The 23,252-nt window shown below is 41.1% G+C and overlaps 1 protein-coding gene across 3 annotated transcripts in view; it reads right to left on the reverse strand.

Moving 5' to 3' along the window:
- vrk2 (VRK serine/threonine kinase 2) overlaps positions 1–22,832 on the reverse strand; it is a 28,210-nt gene extending 5,378 nt beyond the window's left edge. For 2 of the 3 annotated variants that reach the window (XM_014414392.4, XM_004554618.6), the window contains exons 1-11: positions 22,626–22,832; positions 22,181–22,256; positions 21,933–22,071; positions 20,395–20,450; positions 18,471–18,540; positions 17,813–17,900; positions 14,926–15,034; positions 14,638–14,730; positions 12,884–13,016; positions 2,146–2,266; positions 1,092–1,150 (exon numbers count right to left, since the gene is read on the reverse strand). In XM_014414392.4, coding sequence (XP_014269878.1) covers positions 1,092–1,150; positions 2,146–2,266; positions 12,884–13,016; positions 14,638–14,730; positions 14,926–15,034; positions 17,813–17,900; positions 18,471–18,540; positions 20,395–20,450; positions 21,933–22,062 — 859 coding nt within the window. In that variant the 5' untranslated portion in view covers positions 22,063–22,071; positions 22,181–22,256; positions 22,626–22,832. Of the gene's footprint in view, positions 1–1,091; positions 1,151–2,145; positions 2,267–12,883; positions 13,017–14,637; positions 14,731–14,925; positions 15,035–17,812; positions 17,901–18,470; positions 18,541–20,394; positions 20,451–21,932; positions 22,072–22,180; positions 22,257–22,583 lie in introns of all 3 variants that reach the window. The other variant, XM_014414391.4, reaches the window with a different exon arrangement.
- Positions 22,833–23,252: the final 420 nt, after the last annotated feature.

Raw genomic sequence — 23,252 nt, forward strand, 5'->3', positions numbered from 1 at the left:
ACATGTCTGGCACATACTGCAGTAGCACGGTGACACACACACACACACAGGGTTGATGCATACCCCAGCTCTTATCTGTGGCGGGCAGCCGGGCTTTGTCAGCAGAGGAGAATCTAGTCCCAACCATACATCACACACCGAGCCATAGCACAGGTGTGACCTCTCCTTATAAAGAGGAGAGATAAAACACGACTAACTTTGAAAGGCATGTCAATGGGACAGCTGTTTAATTGCTACAAAGTTATTCTGGAGCTTCAGGTGAGAGAAAAGGAGACAGTGTTTTATTCTGGGTGGGACATTTTCATGTAGCCTGGACTGTCACAGCCTCGTCTCTTCTTATAATCCAGTTTAAAGATTGGCTTAAAAATGCCTGAAGTGAAGACAAACTAAGTTTAGCCTCTTCATTGAGCTCAGCAAATAACCACACAGCTACACCAAGTTTATGTGTCACGCGTCATCATTTTCACCCAGCTAGCAAAGGATTTTGCACTCTTTGCATTATTAACGTACTGGAATCTTAATTTACGATGGGAATCTAAGGTCACAACACCAAACTGTAAATATTCGGCCATGCCGCTTAATCTTTGAAGTCAGGAGTATAAAGTCAAGCAGTTAGCCACACAATTTGCCTACACAGTGCGTAAAAGTCACCCACACTGTGCTGACTCAGTTCTTGGATCAGATTCCAAGCAGCATGTGGAAGAATACAGAAACACCTGTAGAGTTGGGCTGTAGCTATATTCCATTAGACCTGAACTTGCCTTCAGTATATCTCTATAAGTAAAAAATCTTTGAAATAGTCCATTTGTAGAGAAAATATAAGTAATGACATCATTCTAATGACTAGAAAAGTCGTCATCTTAGATATGTTGTTTCTACATTAACACGTACTGATTTAAAAAAATAAAGAAGTGCTGCTCTGTCTAATCTTGTATTCTTATTAACAGAGACTCTCAGTAAACCCAGAGCCCAAAAGAAGATTTTTCTCTTCCCCTCCAAAGGCTTGTAGTTTTACTTTCAAATTCTCTCGTTAACCTGAGAAGTGGAGAACAAGTTTGCTAACCTGAAGATGCCCTTTGGCCTTGGCTTACCTGTGCTGGCTCCGCTCACTGACAGCTGCTGGACTGAATGTGGCAGATTATCCATCAGTCTGAGAGAAGAAGTGAAAACAGAAGAGGTGAGAACAGAAAAGATCTGAGAGATGGACTCGGGCAGAGCAGAAGAACGAGTTGAAATGAAGCCAAAGCACACAACATTAGTTTTTCTCACTCTGACATCAACTACACACACTCAACATAATTATTAGGAGTAGATTATGTATGCAACACTGCTGTGGAGTACATTCCATATATATCTAGCCTCATATCAGACAGAGCTGTTAAGTCATTACACTCTTATTTGCACTTGTAGTCTTTGTTTCTTTTTCATTAAATTTAAAAAGAATTAATACCTGGAGAACTATTGCTGAAGACCTCATTAAAAATTACAAGAAAGTCTTGTCTTATAGAAAGCTCACCCAGAGATAAGGAAATTCTGGGTGGCTCAAGACTTTTACACAGTACTGAAGCAGAGGAGACTTGGCAGCCACCCTAGCATGAATCCAAGCTCCAATCAAAATGAATGAGAGCTCCATAACTCTAAAAGCACACAGTAAAATCTGCCCTCAGGTATAACTTCAACAACAGACAAGAAAACTTATCCTGTTTAATGAAATGCGCTCAAGCAGTGTCCTGTAAGCGAAACAGACTCAAAGCTTTGATATAATTTTACCACTCCTTAAACCAGACAGGTGGACTGGGTGATGTCTGGGTGGACATCATTAAAACAGACTACACCTATGCTATGCTGCACATGCTTCTTTAAGGCAGAAACAGGAAGAAAGGTAGTAACGATTTATAGTTATGTTAATAAGTGAAATTCCAGTATCAGACTGTGTGTGTGTGTGTGGTACTATATGTTGTACTGTTAGAGCAACAGATGCTGCAATGCAATTATTATAATTTAATTTCACTACAGAAATCTGCGACATCAGTCAACAGCTTTTCATGGCAATAAAGAGACTAATCCAGAAAAAAAGATGTTTAAAATCTTCCACCCTTCTGTAGAGAGTACCCGGATACACGGTCAGTCTCAGTTACTCCCTACCTGGTCTTTGCCTCCTGGACCTGAGTTGGATTTTTGAGGACGTCGTCCCAAGGCAGAGACCCACATAACCAGTGAAGGAGACAGAAACCCAAAATTTGGAGGTCACCACGTCTAGATGCCGCTGTAGAGGAAGAAAAATGAGATGATGGTGACGGTGCAGTACTGCTAGCATAATTCTATAAAGACAATTTAAAGAAGACAATGAAAAAGTAGAAGCACGTAAGTCCGTAGTTAGAAAATATTGCTGTTTGTCGTTCAATCAAATAGTTGGGGTTTTTTTTCCTGTAGCATAGCCGAGGTTGGACACAAGTACTCTTAAATTTTGAGGTTAAAGCTAACACAGTAGAAATCAATCAAAAAGGCTGAAGCACAGATACTAATTCTTACACTGTGTCATCTCTCAGTGGGTTATTTTGTTTGGCCAAACAGGATGGAAACTTATCAAGACAAGAAAGTGTATATCAACTAGATTCCTCTTTTCAATTACAGTCTCTATGTGAGATTGAATACTGTGTTATACCATCATGATGAGTTTTTGGTGGGTGGGTTCAGCTTCTACTTCCAAATGGACTTGTGTAGCTTCCCACACTTACTATGATTAAAAAACCCTTCTGGAGGATTCCTGCTGACTTATTTGGTCATTTTTTCTTTAGGATCTTTAAATGAAAAAAAAAAAAAAACCTGTGCGTCATCCAGACACTCAAAGTAAAACTTCAATGACTGGTTGTAACACACATCTCAGTTCAAATCACTACCACATGTTACAGAAGTCAACAGTAGTGTACTGCTGACCCCATCTGTGCTCTTCCAGTCTGCTAACAGAAACATTGTTTTGTTTTTTTTTAAATGGTGGAACTGATTTCACTTTAGTCTGAAACTGGTGGGAAAGTGAAAGGCAGATCACAGGCTCTCTATATAAAAGTCTGTATTTAAAAGATGGACACAGCCACCATGACATCACCCAATTGGTTTCGGACTCCACATCTTTAAGCACCAACACTAGTGGTTTGACTGCAACATGTTGGTTTTTTGAAGCCAAAAGTGACACATGGTCAATCAGTGGGACATAACAGACTGATTACTAGAATATATTCATCAAAACTAAAGGACAAGCTTCCAGGAAATATTGTTTGTCTGATAGACTGCTTAACTACAGACACGAGAGCACAATCCAGTGAAGTGACTTAAATTAGCAGAGTTGAAACCCTGCAGGGGGCACAGCCGGCTGTGTCGGCACACCTGATAACTCCAAGGTGAGACATGAAAACGATTTAAAAGCTCGTACCCTCAACAGTTGTTATCAAGGAGGAACCAATCTAAAGAGTACAAAATATGTGTCTCACACCAGACTGTAAAAATGCTTTACATTGCTGGTAAGCTCGGCATTTAAACATTGGAGTCTGTGGGGACTGACTCCGTGTTCAAGCGTGCCTCAGATGGCTGTCAGAGGAACTGGAGTTCTGGCGCTTCCACCCTTCATTTTTTAGATGGGGCGATCGTGGCTCAAGAGTTGGGAGTTCACCTTGTAATCGGAAGGTTGCCGGTTCGAGCCCCGGCTCGGACAGTCTCGGTCGTTGTGTCCTTGGGCGTCTTGCAACTTCACCCGTTGCCTACTGGTGGTGGTGGTCAGTGTCCGGCAGCCTCGCCTCTGTCAATGCGCCCCAGGGCGGCTGTGGCTTGCCATCACCAGTGTGTGAATGGGTGGATGACTGGATATGTAAAGCGCTTTGGGGTCCTTTAAAGCGCTATATAAATACAGGCCATTTACCATTTTCCCAAAGGAAAAAGTACTATAGCTTACTGGGGTATATTAGACTTAATAGTTACTATATACAGTAATGGACTTCTGTACATTTTACATCAGATTAAAACTTTGGGTGTAAGATTTGGATAATTATTTATTAAAAGCAACACATTTTAAATGAGAATAAGAAAGAAAAGTATGTTTCTGTGCCCCCTTTTCCCTGTTCATGCCCTATCGGCCCCCCTGGCTGAACTTTGCTAGATCCGCCCCTGCACGGTTACCAGCCGTCAGCTACGTAGAAAAAGATCCTGGTGTAGAAAGTAATATTAAATAAATTCTAACAACAGATTATCAAGCTTAAACGTGCTGCTGTTGTTCAGCCGCTGGTTTCCTCTTTCTGGCGCGAAGTGGGCGATAAACAAGCAAGAGAGACGGACTCGCGACAGAAAAGCCGATCAGCTGATCATTGATCAGTTTGACGATTGAAGTAGCAGCAGGAGAGGGCGAGGCAGTCGCTCCATATATCTGTTGTTAAGCTTAATGCAGGAATGCTTTACAAACATTCAGAGATGAACTTACACACTTGTTTTACTTCTCTCTGAGAGAACTTCCTCGGAGATGAAATGCCAGATTTCAGGCTACAAATACACACAGCCGCTCTATCACATGAGCACACTGCTCCGACGTGCTACGGTTATGAGCCGAGTTACGCCATGTCGCAAGTTTTTTGATGTGCTTTTTTGATATTTAATGGATCGGATTACATTTTTTATTTCCCTCCGATATCCGATCCAGTAATTTACGTCAGTATCGGACCGATACCGATACGTAATATCGGATCAGTCCATCTCTACTATAGAGTACAATTAGAGTGGATCAGTTGCTGACTTTAAAGAACTATTGTTCTCAATATGTGCCTTAGACCTAAGAGTCCTGTAATCAGCCATCTCAGCACTGTAAATATCCCAACACAAAAAAAGTTTCCACAAACCATAACCAGGGATCTGAACGGCACAAGTTGATGTTAGGGAACTAAATAGATTTTACAAGTGTGGCTTCCCATGTACTAAAGCAGTGGTGTCAAACTCAAATACACAGTGGGCCAAAATTCAAAACTGGAACAAAGTCGCGGGCTAACACTAATATTTATTGAAAAACAAAATCTTCCTCCAGATATAAGAATGAATCTTTTCTTATGGACTCAAACAAGTTTTGCTGAAAAACTTAATATGGAACAAGCAAAGCTTAATACTAAACGATATATATATTAGCTGTATAATACCAGTAGGCCAGCTCTAATAGTAATTTGGTATGGCTTCGCGGGCCAAATGTAATTAGGCTGCGGGCCAAATTTGGCCCGCGGGCCAGAGTTTGACACCTATGTACTAAAGCTTCTTTAAGAACAAGTCCAGACTGTGTTTGTGTCTTATTGTGGTTGTGTGTGTGACTGCATGAGTCTACATTAATGTGTGAGGTCTATCAATATTTAGCGACCAAGTCCATCCAGAGGGGTCGAGCCCAAGGGTTTTAGCAGCTCAATACTGTAACAGCCGCCACACGTCTCGGGAGAAATTACCTATCGACTGACTCCATCAGAGGGGAGAAATCTCCTCCCTGAGTCGCAGCCAGCATTGATCCTCTCCAGCCAATAGTCTGGTCTAAGGAGGAAAGCGTGGTCACTGGCACAGAAGACCACATTATGTGGGATGGGAGGGCAGTAATCTGACAACGTGCAAATTCTTGAAATGTAAGTATTCAAATGTACGAATGCAAGGTTACATCTTCAAGATGAAGATGGGCACAGATCACCTATAAGTACTAAACATTTCAAGGAAACATTGTTGTGTCTGAGTCAGAAACTGCAAGGCTAGCATAGAATACTAAAGTGGACCCAGCAGGAAGTCTAAATAATCAGTGAGGCTGGTCAGAACAGGAGTAGTGGTGAAAGACTGGATGTATAGAAAGGGGGTTGAGAAAAGAGGTGTTAGATAATGCCTCCCACCCAACAGCATGTGCCGTTTCTATGGAGTATTTAAGAAAAGATTATATGGACACACACACACACACACACACACACACATATATTAGGAGTACAACGATACTCGTATCGATATTGAACCGTTCGATACAGTGCTTTCGGTTCGGTACGCATATGTATCGAACAATACAACATTTTTTATTTATTTTATCAACTTTTCTTCTGACGATGCAGTCTTTGTTGAGCGCTCAGTGGATCTGCGTTCAACTACTCTGCCTAGGCTGCACTATCGAGTGCAGATCCACTGAGCGCAGCGCAAGCTAGCAAGACAGAAGCTAAGCTTGTTGCAACATGGCAACTGCCTCAATGCTACCCGAAATTGAACCTCCCCCACTCTCATTCAGATCTGGCGTTTGGAACTATCTTGGTTTTCATGTGAAGTATGACCCTGATGGACAAAAGTAAAACAGTATGTCGGATGTGTCACGCAATGCTCAATTTGTGGTTAGCTTGTTAACGTGTTGACGCCGTCCAGCCCCAAGCACGGGGCGATCCGCGGTAACTTGTTAACGGAGATTTGCCGTGTTATGGCATTAATGTCATTTTAACGAGATTAGCGCTGACAGCACTACTGGGAACACAACGAGTATCACTGCACATTTACACCGACATCATCCTAGTGCAAAGACAAGTGGAAGCAGACAAAAACAACAAGCACGCATGCTACAAACTTTACCCGAGTCATTTAGACAGCCGTTTGGCCGCGTTAGCACACGAGTCTCCTTATGGGGACCCGATCTGTTTAATATGTTGTTGAATATAGCCCAGAAGAAGCGTATAGTATAGCTTTTATTTTGGAAAGAGCCATTTCTCTGTAATAAACTCTCTTTTCCAAAGATGAGTGATTTCTCAATCAGATAGATTTATTTTTTTATTTTGTTGTTTCAGCAACATTACATTTAAAAACTGTACTTTTGAGTTAAAATATATATTTATAATTTTAATAAATGACAAATTGAAAAGGCATGAACATTTTTTTTGTATCGAAAAAATATCGAACCGTGACACCAAAGTATCGAACCGAATCGTGAATTTTGTGTATCGTTGGACCCCTAATAAAAAAAATAAAAAAATTATAATAATATTATATATATATATATATATATATATATATATATATATATATATATATATATATATATATATATATATATATATATATATATATATATATATATATACACACACACACACACACACATGGAACGCCATAACCAAGTGGCCGGCATAGTGTACAGGAACATCTGTGCCGAGTATAACCTGGAAGTCCCGAGGTCAAAATGGGAGATGCCCCCAAGGGTGGTGGAGAATGACCGAGCTAAGATCCTGTGGGACTTCCAGATACAGACGGACAAAATGGTAGTGGCTAACCAACCGGACATAGTGGTGGTAGACAAACAGAAGAAGACGGCCGTAGTGATCGATGTAGCGGTTCCGAATGACAGCAATATCAGGAAGAAGGAACACGAGAAGCTGGAGAAATACCAAGGGCTCAGAGAAGAGCTCGAGAGGATGTGGAGGGTGAAGGTAACGGTGGTCCCCGTGGTAATCGGAGCACTAGGTGCGGTGACTCCCAAGCTAGGCGAGTGGCTCCAGCAGATCCCGGGAACAACATCGGAGATCTCTGTCCAGAAGAGCGCAGTCCTGGGAACAGCTAAGATACTGCGCAGGACCCTCAAGCTCCCAGGCCTCTGGTAGAGGACCCGAGCTTGAAGGATAAACCGCCCGCAGGGGCGTGCTGGGTGTTTTTTTTATATATATATAAGGCAGATACCGTCTTTTCCACCTGTTTTGATATTTTTCAAACCTTAATGTTTGAGTGCTTGAGAACAGGTTCAAAGAAAGTGCACTCTGACAGCCTAATCTAGCAGCAGCTGACTCTGGTTTACACAAATGTTCCAGTCTCAATAAATTTGAGATTTATTGAGATACACACCCTGTGTATGGGTAGTCTCAGTCTATAGGCTGTATAATACCTTTTGAAAACCCCGGGAACTACTCTGATAGCTACCCAACTGTCTTTATTGATGTATACTAAGGTGTCAAAACTTGTCATTAAGGGTAAAGGGAAAGTTAACAAATTTCATCTTCATGGGGGAAAGGGTTAAAGAGTTCAGAATTTAAAATATTTTTTCACACATGATTTCATTTTTAATTTAGTCTTTGTTAAAATAAGCAAACCTGGGAAAGACGGGATATATTATAAAGTCCTAAATAAAGATGACTTCAATGACTTAAAATGGTAGAACCAGTCCTGAATAACATCTTTAATGGCTACTTTTTAAACAAAACAGATATGCACAAAGCCACAGAGAAAACAGAAGAAAGAGCAATCCAACATTTAAGAAACTGTCGTCATGTGCCACGCTTCATCTCAACAACTCTGATAACAAGAGTTAGATGCGTTTGCCCTTGTGGGTGTAAAGTGTGCATTAAGTCAGTGTTACACTGAGGCTGCCTATTGTTGTAAATAATTACACAGCCCTCCATAGATACCAGGAGCCAGCTGAAAGGGAATAAAGATGAAAAATACATGTGATACTGACACTAGAAATAAGTGTTGCAACTTCCAGAGTGCTATAATAGATTAACAATTAAAAAGACAACAGCTACAGTAAGTGCTGCAGACCTTTGTGTATTCTGTTATCGCAGTTCAAAATAGCATTTTGTGTGTCTGCTCCTCTGTATTCATGTAAGCATTTCCCCTCATACTGTCCTCAACAGCACAAGACAGAACAGAGACAGCTGCATCTGAGTACATACCATCACATATAAACACTTACTCAACGGAAGATTGGACACAACATAAATACGCAAGTATCGTGCATACGTAGCATTCTTGGCATACACATGCATTCTCTACATGCTTTAGACAGGGAGGTGAGGAAGTGATGCTGTTGTTGTCAATTATCTCCTATTGTTATTCAGATTCTCTAAAGCACGCTGCGGTGTCACACTCTTAACCCTTCTGCTTCACAGTCTTGTCTTTCAGAGACGGTCTTCTGTCTGCCGACCGCCCACCGAATGGCGGTAATTACACTTTTTAACTCCATGTTCATAGGCCCGCACTCGTCACCATGGTAACCTGTCAACATCTTTGTGGGGATTGTTGCCATCAGGGCATAGAAGGGTCAAGCTCTTAAACTATATCTCCAAGAGCAGTCACATGTACTCTAACACTTACCGGTCCAGCTAAGCAGGTATTAAATATAACAATATCTAGAATGTTAAGCATGTCGAATTTTTGTGTAGCTCAGGCACCAGTCAAAAAAAAAAAACAAAAAACAAAAAAACAAAACTTTTTTATTGCTGTTGGCTCTAAGAGTCGCTTGATGTTGTCACTTTACGTTTTTTCGGAGAAATCAAGTTTAACGAAGCGGAAACACCAAAAAATTAGTCCAACTTGGAAGTGCCCAAAAATGCAGTTCTTGGAGAGGTTGTTTGAGACTGGCGACAAAAATCGAGTCCAGTGTAAAATGTCAAACCACACACCATTAAAAAGCATGTTTACAGCCTGGTACAAGAAGTGGCTTTGGCTTCTATGGGTAGTTTCTTCCTTCAATAAACAGCTATAGACTATGTGCAACTTAGCATATGCTACTTCCGGTGGGGAAACTCCTGTAGGGCGCTTTGTTTCCAGTGTGATATTCGTGTCTTGTTTACGGTCGGGTTTTCCAAAAAAAGTCAACCAAATGGACGAATCAAGCAGCGATTTACATTTCTCAAGTTGTCTTGGGCATTTACCGAATATATCTGTAGATGATGTTCGTCGACTTGTCGATATTTTTCCCTCGTGCCTCAGAGCAAAAGAGAGAAAGGATTGAAATTTCTCAGTATTTGTATATAGAGTTCCCTCATTTATCGCGGATGTTATGTTCTAAAAATAACCAGGGATAGGTGTTTAAACACTCTCAAAGTTCAAAGCTTTGTAAGAAAAAAACAAAAAAAAACCAAAACAAAGGCCATTATAGAATGAAACCAAAGATCAAAACCTGTTTTCAGTCCCAAACATTTATTTGAGAAATAAACCTACAGTATATTTGTTTTCCTATAAATAATAATGACAGATTTTAGAACTAATGAATTTAACTTTAAGCTTAATTGCTTAAATTAAGCTTAATGCACCTTATAATCCGGTGCGCGGTATGGTTAAAAAAAATAAATAAATAAAAATTTAAAAAATACGGTAACTGCTACCTTCCTTTAGCATGTCCAGAAGTCCAACTTTTTGTGCGACGGTTAGCATCTTCCTCTGCCTTTTGGGTGCTACCGCAGGTGCCTTTGATGGTGCAAAACATTTCATCGACATTGTTGTGTTTGTTGGGGAGAAAACTTACAAACATACAGTACAGCACTTCAGAGTCACATTGCTAGTGATCGATGTAGCGATTCTGTACTGTACAGGAGAGCACGGCTGGGGCTTCCTCCTGGTGGGACATGCCCGGAAAACCTCGCCCAGAAGGCGCCCAGGAGGCATCCTTGTCAGATGCCCGAACCACCTCAACTGGCTCCTTTCGATGTGGAGGAGCAGCGGCTCTACTCTGAGCCCCTCCCGAATGGCCGAATTTCTCACCCTATCTCTAAGGGAGAGGCCAGCCATTAACGCAGCTTAGTAACCAAGCTTGCTAGCACTTGCTGAAAACTCAAGACATCTTATTTAGATTAACAGGTGAGATGCACGAGTCGAGAAATCAATGAGAGAATTAACCGTCTCTATATCTAGCTTTTCTTTACAGTCTCTGGTCCTGATATGTGACCAGTTAATTATTCTTTGGATTTCTTTTCTAACAATTAAGTACCTGAAAAGTTTGTAAGTACCAAACTAGAATGTGTGTTAAACTGTGTCTTGATTTAAAAAAAAAAAAGCAAAAAAAAAAAAAAAAAAAAAAAAGCTTAAAGACAAAATATTATCAAGAAAGTTAATAAGTAATTTGCTTGCCAGATACCAACTAAAAGAAAAGAAAAATGTGGGAAAAAAACAGTATCTTTCTTTCTTCTGCGCCTTCTTTTCCCTCTTCTAAACATTTTACAGTTGACATGCTTTTCATGTGATAGGTTTTGCTGACAGGACACAATCTGAACCTCTTTCAATTATCGATTATGCTGATAGAAACTCTCCCATGGAGATTAGGCAGTCTGAGCCATGCTAACTCACAATATTGAACCGGTGGGTAGTGGAGTTGGTCGGTGTGGAGCTCACAGGGGTTATCTGTGACTTGCTCTAACCAAACATCAAAGCCCTTAATTAATGGGGGGATGAAAACACGATGCAGGTTATGACTTTAGCTAATTAGGGAATTGTTAAACAGAGATGGTGCTGGGGAATTCAGCAGGGGCCGCGGATGGAGAATCGATGGTCAATGAGGAAAGGGAGCAGGTAGGCAATTTGCCAGTTAATGTGTTCCCAATACCAGCAAGGAAGCCAGACGGTGCTCAAGTCGACACTACTTTACATCTATTGATAAAGACGGAAAGAATAGACATTATAGTAGCCTTAGTAAAGATAACGTAAAGCACTTTGTGAATTTTGAACACCTTTCATTCTAAGTTGTAAAATCTGACATACTTAATCAAGTTAATGTCTCTGTTCTGGTAGTTTGCATTAGAAGACCATATCTGAAAGTTAAAATGAGGTAGGGGGCATTTTTCAGTCTTTGTTCATTTTACTGTCAGTATCATGGAAACTTTCCTCATTATTTTAATGAAAAATACATCTAATAACAACAACAACAACAACACAAATAATGCGACTACTACTACTAATAATAATAATAATACACTGTGGCCAGTAAAAACAAAATACATTTGTAATCAGTTTTTTTGATCAGTTTCAGGAGCACTAAAATATGATATCAATGATGTAATCTAGAGAAACGCTGATATGTAGCATTCACCTACATATTAGCAGACGAACGCTACATCTGCTAATATGTCAGAACTCTTTTTAACTAACTAAGAGTATTTTTTACTAACACATTAAGTAGCTCAATCTAATTTTCAATAATGCAACTTTGTTCATGTTTAACTGTGTTTCCATCACAGAAATGAGGGTGGTATGATTCAGGTATGATCGTTTTAGCCTCTATAAGAAGTCCCTGATCAGAATGTTGTTCGTTGGTCAAGCAAGCAATGCGTTTTAAGCATTATTATTCCACAGGCATTTTCAGAGAGACCGCAACATTTCTTTGTTTGTAGTTTGTGTGCAGCAATAGCCAGTATGAGGCCGCCAGCAGACAGACAAGTCCAGGATTTGTTGCCCATGTTTGCAGAGAATCAGATACAATAGGAATTTGGAGCATCAGACTTTTGATGCATCAGTGGACTAATTTGCTTAATCTTCTCAGGGCTTTGGCCCTGCTGTGGAAACAATTCACAGGACATTACACGGCAATTGGCAAAGTGAGGAAGATTGTTTCGAATCATCATAAGCTTCAGAAACTTTGCTGTAGGTGTGCAAGTGCGGACCACTTTAATTAATACTGACACAATTGCCCCTGTAATAAGCAGGGGTGTCTTCTTATAGCAATTTAAGTACCTGGTGGTATCTTATTTATCCAATTTCCATTTAAGTAGGCCAGTAATAATTATAATCTGGACTTAAGTTGAAGATCATCAAGCAAAGATGTGTGGAAAATGGTTGAGAATTAAATTTGTACAGGACTGCTGACTGTTAAGTGAACTGAACACTTAACGAGACAGAATGAGCCCCTTTGAATGTTGTACTCCATAAAAGTTACTGACCAAAACAAAGATGTATGGAGGCAAATGGACTGTGCAAATGTATGGTGAAGCTTTATTTAGCTTACCTACAAACAAGTTGTGTGGGTCATATATTCCATTGTGTGTAATTTACCAGGCACGTAAACCAACCATTAATATCCTGACATAAAATTTGAACATTTAGACAGGTTTTTATTTTCTGTTATGTTTAACTATTTAAAAAGTCAAGTGCTTACAGAGTCCTTTGTGGGCATCGATGCTGGTGTATTCGATGGTTCCATTATGGCCCTTCTTGGGGTTTTCCTTGTATTCTTTGTGGACTCCATCAGGGCAGTATCTGTAGGACAGCCCATAGTCTGCAAGGTAGACCTATAGTTCCCAACAGGACAGAAAAAAAAATAGTCTTCCCATCTTAAAGATACATGTGAGTTTGTGCGACGTCAACAGTTGCAGGAAAAAATTGTGAAACCTTTGAAATGTTTTTCATTTCTGCATAAGCATTGCAATTGTCTCAAAATTAAGCAAAGCAGGAAAAGAAAAGCTGATTAAACTAAGTGAAAATAGTGGAGTTGATATACAGGGGGAAAACATCCATTACCATATATCTGCTTTCAACAGATAAGGTACAGTTTTTCCATTCTCCAAACATGACACTCTCTTTCAAACAGCTTTCTGGCTTTTCATCAATATCTTTAGCAAATTGCAGACAGCAGCAGTGACTTGAGAACAGTACTTTCACCTTCCAGTCATGACATGGATTATTTTATATTCTCCCAATGATAGACTTGGGTATCCTATAGATCCCTCTTCTTTAAAAAAAAAAAAAAAGAAAGGGCACCTCCTGAAAACTGTCAGACATTCACTAAAAACAGACTTTTCCCTTCTCACAGATATTTAATATTGGGTCATTGTGCTATCCTGGGATCTGCTGGAGCCAGTCGTCTAGCTTGGGGGTCACCACACTGAACACTCCGATTACCATTGTCACCACTGTTGCTTTCACCCTCCACATCTTCTCGAGCTCTTCTCTGAGCCCTTGGTACTTCTCCAGTTTCTCGAGTTCCTTCTTCCTGATGTTGCTGTCATTCTGTATCGCTACGTCTATTGTTATGGCCGTCAACCTCCACTTGTCTACCACCACTATATCCGGTTGGTTAGCCATCACCATTTTGTCTGTCTGTATCTGGAAGTCCCACAGGATCTTAGCTTGGGTGATCTTCTTGACCACCCTTGGGGGTGTCTCCCATTTTGACCTTGGGACTTCCAGGCCATACTTGGCACAGATGTTTCTGTATACTATGCCGGCCACTTGGTTATGGTGTTCCCCGTTTGTTAGCATCTTGCCCCCTGCTGTTATGTGCTGGATTGTCTCAGGGGCATCTTTACACAGCCTGCATCCGGCTTCTTGCCTGGTGTGACCCCAGCCTCTATGGATCTTGCGCTCAGACCTTCTTCCTGTGCTGCCATGATTAGTGCCTCTGTGCCGTCTTTCAGTTCAGCTTTGTCCAGCCACTGGTGGATTTCTGGATATCAGCCACCTCCTCTATCTGCCGGTGGTACATACCGTACAGCGCCCTGTCCTTCCATGATTGTTCCTCTTCTGCTCCTCTTTCTTGAGGTTCTGCTACCTGAGGTATTCACTGAGCATGCAGCCAGTTGTGGCCATCTTCCTTATGTACTCGTGGATGTTCGTTGTCTCACTGTGGTACTGACACACACTAGCCCTTGGCCTCCTTCCTCCCGCTTTCCTAGCGGCCTCTTCGTGGTTCCCATTTGCCTGTGGGATTCCCAGGTACTTGTATCTGTCGTCAATGTCTGCAATGTTGCCTTCTGCTAGATGAAATTGTTTAACTGAATCCTCTGCATCTTTTTTATAACTTTAATGAAACAGATGTTGTTTTGGGTTATATTTAAGATCAATGCAGTTTAAAGAAAATCAGCGGGTTTTATTCTCTCCTGTAACTGTACCAGGGATCTGCAGTGGACTGACCTGTTCAGGGTCCCTGTAACCCAGCATGAGGTTGGCAGCTTTAATGTCAGCATGGACGTACTCATTCTCATGTATGTACTCCAGTATATCCACCTGGCACAAGAATCAAAAGCATACAAAACAAGAATTTTATAGGCAGATAGTAATGCAGTAAAACGAACGTTTTGGTAAAACGGGGTCATAATTTGACAAACTGGCCTTTAACTGTGTCATTGATAGGCGATCAGGCTGCCTCAGCTTATTTATACTGGTATTATTGAACAGGTCAAAATGTGATAATTATCTCACCAGTCTCTGTCCAAGCTGGAGAACAGTGGTCTTCTTCAGTTGGCCTCCACTGGACTCACAAGCTTTCTGAAGGTCACTTCCCAGTCGATCCATGACCATGAAACGATACCTGAGTGAGAGAAGAAAAGCTCAAACTCTTGTCCTAATTCTGACATAACACAACACCAGATTTACTAACGACCCACACCGAAACTGTACTTTGTATAAAAGACTATGACAGGATGTTTTATTTAAAACAGTGGAACAAAATGCCAAATAACTGACGCTTTTCATAAGATTCACAAACAAGAGTCATAATATAGCAAACAAAGATGAAAAATCAAATAAAAATAAAAAAAATCAGAGAAAACAACAGAAAAAATCTAATACTGACAGTGATGTGAAAAACACCCCAACACGTTTTGACTAAAAGCAGATATTCTATTGGAAATAATTACTACAGTTGCCTTAATTCTAAGGCTAGATGGTTGAAATCTGATATTAAAGCAGATGACAGAGCTTTTAAGAAAGCACACGCAACCTCCCCTTCTTAAAATCAGTTTATCTGCTTGATTTTGTTTGTTTTTTTTAAACTTTGGTTGTTATACATGTGGATTTCACACTGGTGCATACATCCATCCATCTTCATCCGCTTTGTCCGGGGCCGGGTCGCGGGGGCAGCAGCCTAAGCAAAGAGGCCCAGACCTCCCTCTCCCCAGCCACCTCCTCCAGCTTATCCGGGGGAATACCAAGGCGTTCCCAGGCCAGCCGAGAGATATAATCTCTCCAGCGTGTCCTGGGTCTTCCCCGGGGCCTCCTCCCGGTGGGACATGCCTGGAACACCTCACCCAGGAGGCGCCCAGGGGGCATCCTTGTCAGATGCCCGAACCACCTCAGCTGGCTCCTTTCGATGTGGAGCAGCAGCTGCTCTACTCTGAGCCCCTCCCGGATGGCCGAACTTCTCACCCTATCTCTAAGGGAGAGGCCAGCCACCCTTCGGAGGAAGCTCATTTCTGCCGCTTGTATCCGCGATCTCGTTCTTTCGGTCACTACCCACAGCTCGTGGCCATAGGTGAGGGTAGGGATGTAGATCGACCGGTAAATTGAGAGCTTCGCTTTTACACTCAGCTCCCTCTTCACCACGACGGACCGGTGCAGCGTCCGCATTACTGCAGCTGCAGCCCCAATCCGTCTGTCGATCTCCGGCTCCCTTCTCCCATCACTCGCGAACAAGACCCCGAGATACTTGAACTCCTCCACTTGGGGCAGGAACTCATCCCCGACCCGGAGTGGGCACTCCACCCTTTTCCGGCTGAGAACCATGGCCTCAGATTTGGAGGTGCTGATCCTCATTCCCGCTGCTTCACACTCGGCTGCGAACCGTTCCAGTGCGAGCTGGAGGCCCTCACCCGATGAAGCCAACAGAACCACATCATCTGCAAAAATCAGAGATGAGATTCTGAGGCCACCAAAGCGAAAGCCCTCCGCCACTTGGCTGCGCCTAGAAATCCTGTCCATAAAAATTATGAACAGAACCGGAGACAAAGGGCAGCCCTGGCGGAGCCCATCACCCACCAGGAACGAGTCCGACTTATTGCCGGCAATGCGAACCAAGCTCTTGCAACGGTTGTATAGGGATCGAATGGCCCGTAGCAATGGGCCAGACACCCCATATTCCCGCAACACCTCCCACAGGACACCCCGAGGGACACGGTCGAATGCCTTCTCCAAGTCCACAAAACACATGTAGACTGGTTGGGCAAACTCCCATGCACCCTCAAGTATCCTGGAGAGGATAAAGAGCTGGTCCAGTGTTCCGCGACCAGGACGAAAACCGCATTGTTCCTCCTGTATCAGAGGTTCGACTAACGGACGAACTCTCCTTTCCAGCACCCTGGCATAGACTTTCCCAGGGAGGCTGAGGAGTGTGATCCCCCTGTAGTTGGAACACACCCTCTGGTCCCCTTTCTTAAAGATGGGGACCACCACCCCTGGTGCATACAATTTACTTGATATATGACAGCACAAATAAATACTGATGTCCACTTTACTCATGTACAGAACACGAACAAAAGCCAGCTTGGCCTGGTTTCAAAAACCCCAGAGCTCCTTTTCCTTTACGTTCCAAATATTTTACCATTTTTAAGTTCTGCCCAAAGAGTCTACTTTAGAGCAAACTTCATGGAGCTAAATGATGAAAAAAAATGACAGAACACAAACATGCTCCGTTTGTGTTTTGATGCATCTTCTGGTTAGATTAAGGCTATAATACAGCCATATGCAGTGAAAATAAATTTTTTTCAGTTATGCTTTATATTAAGGTTCTTGTAATAAGCATTAAGTCAAGAGGCAATTAATCTTTTTTATAAGTTATTAATATGTGTTAATAATCTATATCAATGTCAATATACGTCTCTAATTAGCTTCATGTAGACAGTGCACACATCATGAATAGATGCATGGAAAGGCAGAGAGAAAAAAATAGCTTCAAAACTGACACGAAGACCTGATCTGGTTTTCATAACTGAATGTAAAATATCATATTTACAGTTGTTATGTTACATTCGGTTATGAAACCAGACCCCCCCCCCCCCCCACACACACACACACACACACACACACACACACCTTTATTTATTTTTTTTAAGGAAAACATAAAATAATACCAAATGTGTCAATTTCTACAAAATACTACACTCATTCCAGTTAGGACAGCTGCATTATTAAATTTAATAACATTAGAAACACGCTGCTCTTTCTTCCTGCTTTTTTTTACATTTATGAATCTAAACACAGCATTGTTCAAGTTATTTTCTCTTTGCTTAAAATTTGGTGGCTGCAAAAAAAACAAAACAATCATAGCAACCTATGAGTTAATCAAACCTATTAGTGTTGACTGTGTCAATACCTGAGGTTATTATACTCTGCAATTCCTGACCCCCAGTACGTCGGGATGCCCAGGAAGTCCAGCTTCTTGCTTCTCTTCCATTTTTGCACTGGAACAAGTTTAGGAAAAATCACAGGTATGCATCTACACATCTACACAGGTGCTAACATGGAGCTATTGTGTCTGAACAAAAAAAAAACAAAACAAAAACTGAGCTCTAGGAAAAGTAGGCAAATGTTTTGCCAAAAAAGAAAAAAGAAAAAGAAAAAAAGATTTGTCCTTGTAAGTGTAAGAACGTGTGCATACAAATATCAATCTTATTGGGACTACAAATACACACACACACACAGAGGCCCCAGACAAAGCAGTGGGCCTGGCTCAGGGCTTGATGGCGGCTGGCCTGACTGGCTCTCAACCAGGCTGGCAGGTGGTCAGGGGCTCAGTGGAGGCCCGGGCATCATTACGTGTGAGTAGCTTCCTCTCCAAACGAAGGCGTTGGAGAGCTCAGACAAGCACGGAGAGTGGGGCCCAACTGCCACTGAGGTGCATGTTTGCTTTGGCTTATTATTAATTACTGAGCAGCACTCAGCAAAGCCTCTGAGTCTGCAGCCACTTCATCAGTCAAACGCTCTTGTGCTCCAGCAAGCTGCCGGGACACTGGACGGGTGGTGCTACTCACTGCTCTCGGGTTTGGCTGCCCTCTGGTAGAACTTGAGCTCCGAGAACAGGGAGCCATTCTCCTGGTACTCCTGCATGTATGAGCACACAGTATTAGCACAGTGCAGCTTTAACCAGTGACCATGCAAAAGTTAATTGTCTGTGTCTAATTCCAAAAGGTAAAATTGTGAAAAAAATTTGTGTCTCGGCCAGTGAGCATCATGTCACTTACATGCCTGTTTCAATGCTTTGTTTCCTGGTTGTTTATGTTATTATTCCTTATGTATCGGGAGAAATCATAAAAATACCTGGATGACACATGAATGTTGTCTAACTTTAGTCTCGTGAACCCATGTGAACAGCCCCGTGCAACTCTAAATGCTTTTTCTTTTTTTTAGCTCAAGTCCATGCCCAAACTTATGTTAACTGCAATTGTCACTGCGAAGATCTTTTAGAACTACTTCACACAGTTACACATACAATAACACTGCTAGCTGACAAATAGAATTAGAATAATAGCATTAGCTTAATTTAGCATCACAGCATAATAATTAATTGACTACTGATTGGTTACTTGACTTATTGAGCTTGCTTAAGAGAGGGATTAGTTATTGTTATATCTCAAATTAAACAGCTGACAGTAAAACATCAAACAATATTTTCTTCTTCCCATTTATTTCACTGGAACATCAGGAAGCAGCAAGAAAATTTAGCATGTATAGGACTGGTTCAGAACCCAGAGTCAGACCCTGACGAAACGGCAGAAGTAGAGCCATGTAACATGAGGTGTACGGACAGAACCTTCTCATCCAGGTGAAAGGGGATGAGATGAAAATAAAGAAACCATAAAAACTAGTATTTGTGATTGACTGTTTCCTAACTGGAAGCACACACCTCCTAAACTGTTGGTGTCGTTGAGAGTTTGCAATGCAACCAGCAGAGATTTCAGGAAGTTACTGCTCCCAGCCAAGACACAGTCCAGGACATAAGCCCTTTTAAAACCAAAATGTGTCAATATTTAAGCTCTGACTTTGGTTGGGATTTAATTGAATTTACTGTGCATTTTTTCTGTACGGCACATAGACAAACAGGCATTAATTAGACATCTCTGATTCCTGTTTCAGGTTTCAGAGCATCTTGGGGACACTAGTAAGTAAAGTAAGTAAAATTCTATTTATATAGCACCTTTCAAGATAAAAATCACAAAGTGCTTCACAGAAGCTAAAACCTAAAAATAAAAATCAACCAAAAGCAAGTTTAAAAAGATGAGTTTTTAGCTGCTTTTTTTTTTTTTTTTTTTAAAGCGAGACCACGGAGTCCACAGATCTCAGGCTCAAAGGGAGAGAGTTCCACAATCTGGGGGCCACAGTTACAAAAGCTTTGTCGCCTTTTGTTTTCAGCCTCGTGTTTTAGGCTGAAGACACTAATTCAAGTCCAAAGCATTTCTGCTTGCAAGTAAACAAAGAATGTGGCTTATGGCCTGTGCATTATTTTAGCATCTTTATTGAAGGGATAAACAGATAAAGATGCTGTCACCAAAGTTTTGTTCCCTTCACTATAGTCCAATAACTGGCACAAAAAGACACACGTGTGACAACTTCCAAGCAAGAAGAACATGTGGATTCCATCAAAGGCCATTCTGTTAACACTAAACATTACTTCTTGTGCAAAGTTGGAGGAATCATCACACCGACTTTGGTTGCACTTTGCTCTCATGTTTATTTTTGGTCCATGTGAGAAAGTCAGGTGATATTTGGTGAAATAGAAAATGAAAAAAAGAGGAAACGTCATTTTGCTGTATAACAGTCTAGTCATTTAATATCAATAACCACAGTTACACCTGCTTTCTACTGCCAGCAGCATAGTGCAGCCACATTCAAGTATCACAGCATTAACGTGTCCCTGAAGGTGGACAGGTCAGCTGTGCGTGCAACATATGTACTCACCACTTTGATGACAAAGTCAGTGTCTGTTCCAACAGGTCTGTCAATGTCCTTGGAGGCTGAAACATAACAGAAGACAGAATGAAGACGAGACAACATAATTCATGGATGAGAGCAGGCCTCTTGGATCTTAAAAATATATCCAAGGCCAGAAGGAAATGTATACGAGTGTTTTCATCACTGGATTTGTGCATGTAAGCAGTTATCTGTTTGGAAATAAAAAGATCTATACATATTAGAGGGACTGAAAAGTCAGTTTATAACAAGCATCAACATTTATGTTCCAGCGGTGCCTGTGCACCTAAAAGCTTGCCACTGAATTTTTTTACAATCCTGGCAGTTTCATGGAATATTAGGATATTACTTTAAATAAGATTTTGCATAAAATTTTATTTATTTAATATTTTTGCATAGATAAGCAATTATATTGGTTTACAATGAGGCATTCTGTCAGAAGTAAAACAAATAAAAACATTTTAATTTCATCAAGAAATACAACATAAAGAAAAGAAAATTACACAATAAAAATCTGAAACATTAATAAATGTTGCGGTTTGTCAGCATATGACTTCATCCTCAATCTGTGTTTCCTGTCCTTGAAGGTAGCACAGTCTACTGCCACTGGGAGGACCAGATTATCCTCCAGTCACGCAAGAGAATATGGTGGTTGCCTGTATGGAATGAGCATGTGATCTCGTTGCCTTTGAAAAGGTTGTTTTGAAGATGGCGACCAGGTTTATGACCACTCACATTCAGTTGCCATCTTGTTGGTGCATTTTAAGACCGAGATACAACAGCAATAAGAATCACCCTGTTATAAGTTTGTTACTGAATATGGTCAAGTTGACAATTACATGCAATCTGTCTGTGACAATACAGCAATTAGCTGTGAAAAATCAACAACAATCACAAATCTGTTCGTCCTCAGTCAGTCTTTGCGGAAATTCAAAGACTCATTTTGGGCTCAAGTGCAATACACTGGCAGACTGTAGAGAGCAAGGGACAGGCCATCTACCTGCAGAGCGCATCTGCTGTCAGATTGAGGTAGTGTCCAAAGTATGTGATACAGCTGGTCTGTGGACAACTCTTGCGTGGAAAAAAGCAGTTATAACATACAAAGGCTTGAAGTGAAACCATTGTTAAAAAAAAAACGAAAAAAAGGATCCACTACAGCAACTTGCTTTCTGTGCCTTTCATACTGTATTGTTTAAACTTTAATGATTTTTCAAGCTTTTTCTAGAAATGGAATGAGAGAAGCATGTCACCCACAGCTATGTGTTGCTGGGCTTCTGGGGGACTGCACCTCCATGGTTGAAAACCCCCTCCATAGGTGAATACCCATGAAGTGAATGATAAAGCATAAAACAGGGGTAGGCAACTCCAGGCCTCGAGTGCCGGTGTCCTGCAGGTTTTAGATGTGTCCTTGATCCAACACAGCTGATTCAAATGGCAAAATTACCTGGAGTTGCCTACCCCTGGCATAAAACAAGCTTTCGTGTGTGCGCATGTGTAGGTTTGTCATCTGACACGTTGCTCCTTACCAAGATAGATCAGTCCAAAGCCACCTTGCCCGATGATTTTCCCCAGCCTCCATTTCTTCTTATCAGTGTCTATTAGTATGAAGCCTCCTGGAAGAGGTTTGGGTAGCACCGGTTTTCGTGGAGGTGCCATAAAAACTGACTGTTTAAAAAAAAAAAAAAATTATATATATGAAAACATGTAACGCCCTGAAACCACAGAACGCTGTATGCCTATGAGGAAAAGGAATCAGGGCTGTTTATGGACTTACTCAAGAGCTCTGGAAAACCTCCAAGGGAGTTAATGACGCACTCACACGAGGCTGAAGCAGTTACTGAAAAACAAAACTAAAACAGCGAGTGTAACTGACCATTATTAAAGTATAGTTCTATATTTCACAAGTACTTAGCACAATATACACATAAAACGTTAACGACTCACTGACTGTGTTTATCACATGGAGTTTTTGGTCAGCTTGAATGTTTGCTATGACCAACGGCTATCTAACAGTAGTAGAAACAGTTAGCTAATAACACAAGAACCCTAATAAAAAATGGAATGACAGCTGAATACAGCACAACGCAAGACCGATAAAAACACTACAGTGTTGGCTAAAAGTTACTGGCAGAACTGCTCTGCAAAGACATTTACTGTTAGAAAACTTAATTAGCAACCTGCTAAACTCAGCTAATGAGAAGTTCTTCAATATGACTCACGGGCTGAAATGTTCAGTAACCGCCGAGATGAAGAAAAGCCGCACGTCGTCCTTTGGGATTCTTAACTAAGAACACACCGATAAGTAATTTGAACTACGCTTTCCTCGCTGGGTTCCAGCACAAACTGCTGCCCTGTAAATTGGAAACAGAAACAAACCCCTTTTCACTTCCTGAACATTATCCCTCCCGCTACGCCACACAGCCAATTGCATGCTCCAAAAAAATCTCAACAACCAATAGGGACGCGAAGGAGGCGCGTAGAAATAACGTAGAAATAATAATAATAATAATAATAATAATAATAATAATAATAATAATAACCGCAGCCTCTTTGTTTCATTTAAGTGGGATGATTCATAATACATACATATAAACATTGCTACGAGTACAATGTATGTATTCCCTGCTCCGTTTATATGCAGTGTAGGCTGCCCACTGCTTCACTGAGTGAATGGGTCAAATGCAGAGAAAAACAAGTAATTTCCCCATGGGGATCAATAAAGTATCCATTATTATTATTATTATTATTAATTAAAGGTTTAATCAAGCTGTTTCAAACTAATTCACTCAGCTTTGCCTATCTTGCTTCTCTTACTTTATATCGAAACCATTCACCCTTAGCTGTCC

This window comes from Maylandia zebra, linkage group LG13 (genome assembly GCF_041146795.1).
Source record: "Maylandia zebra isolate NMK-2024a linkage group LG13, Mzebra_GT3a, whole genome shotgun sequence".
NCBI classification, from domain to species: Eukaryota; Metazoa; Chordata; class Actinopteri; order Cichliformes; family Cichlidae; genus Maylandia; species Maylandia zebra.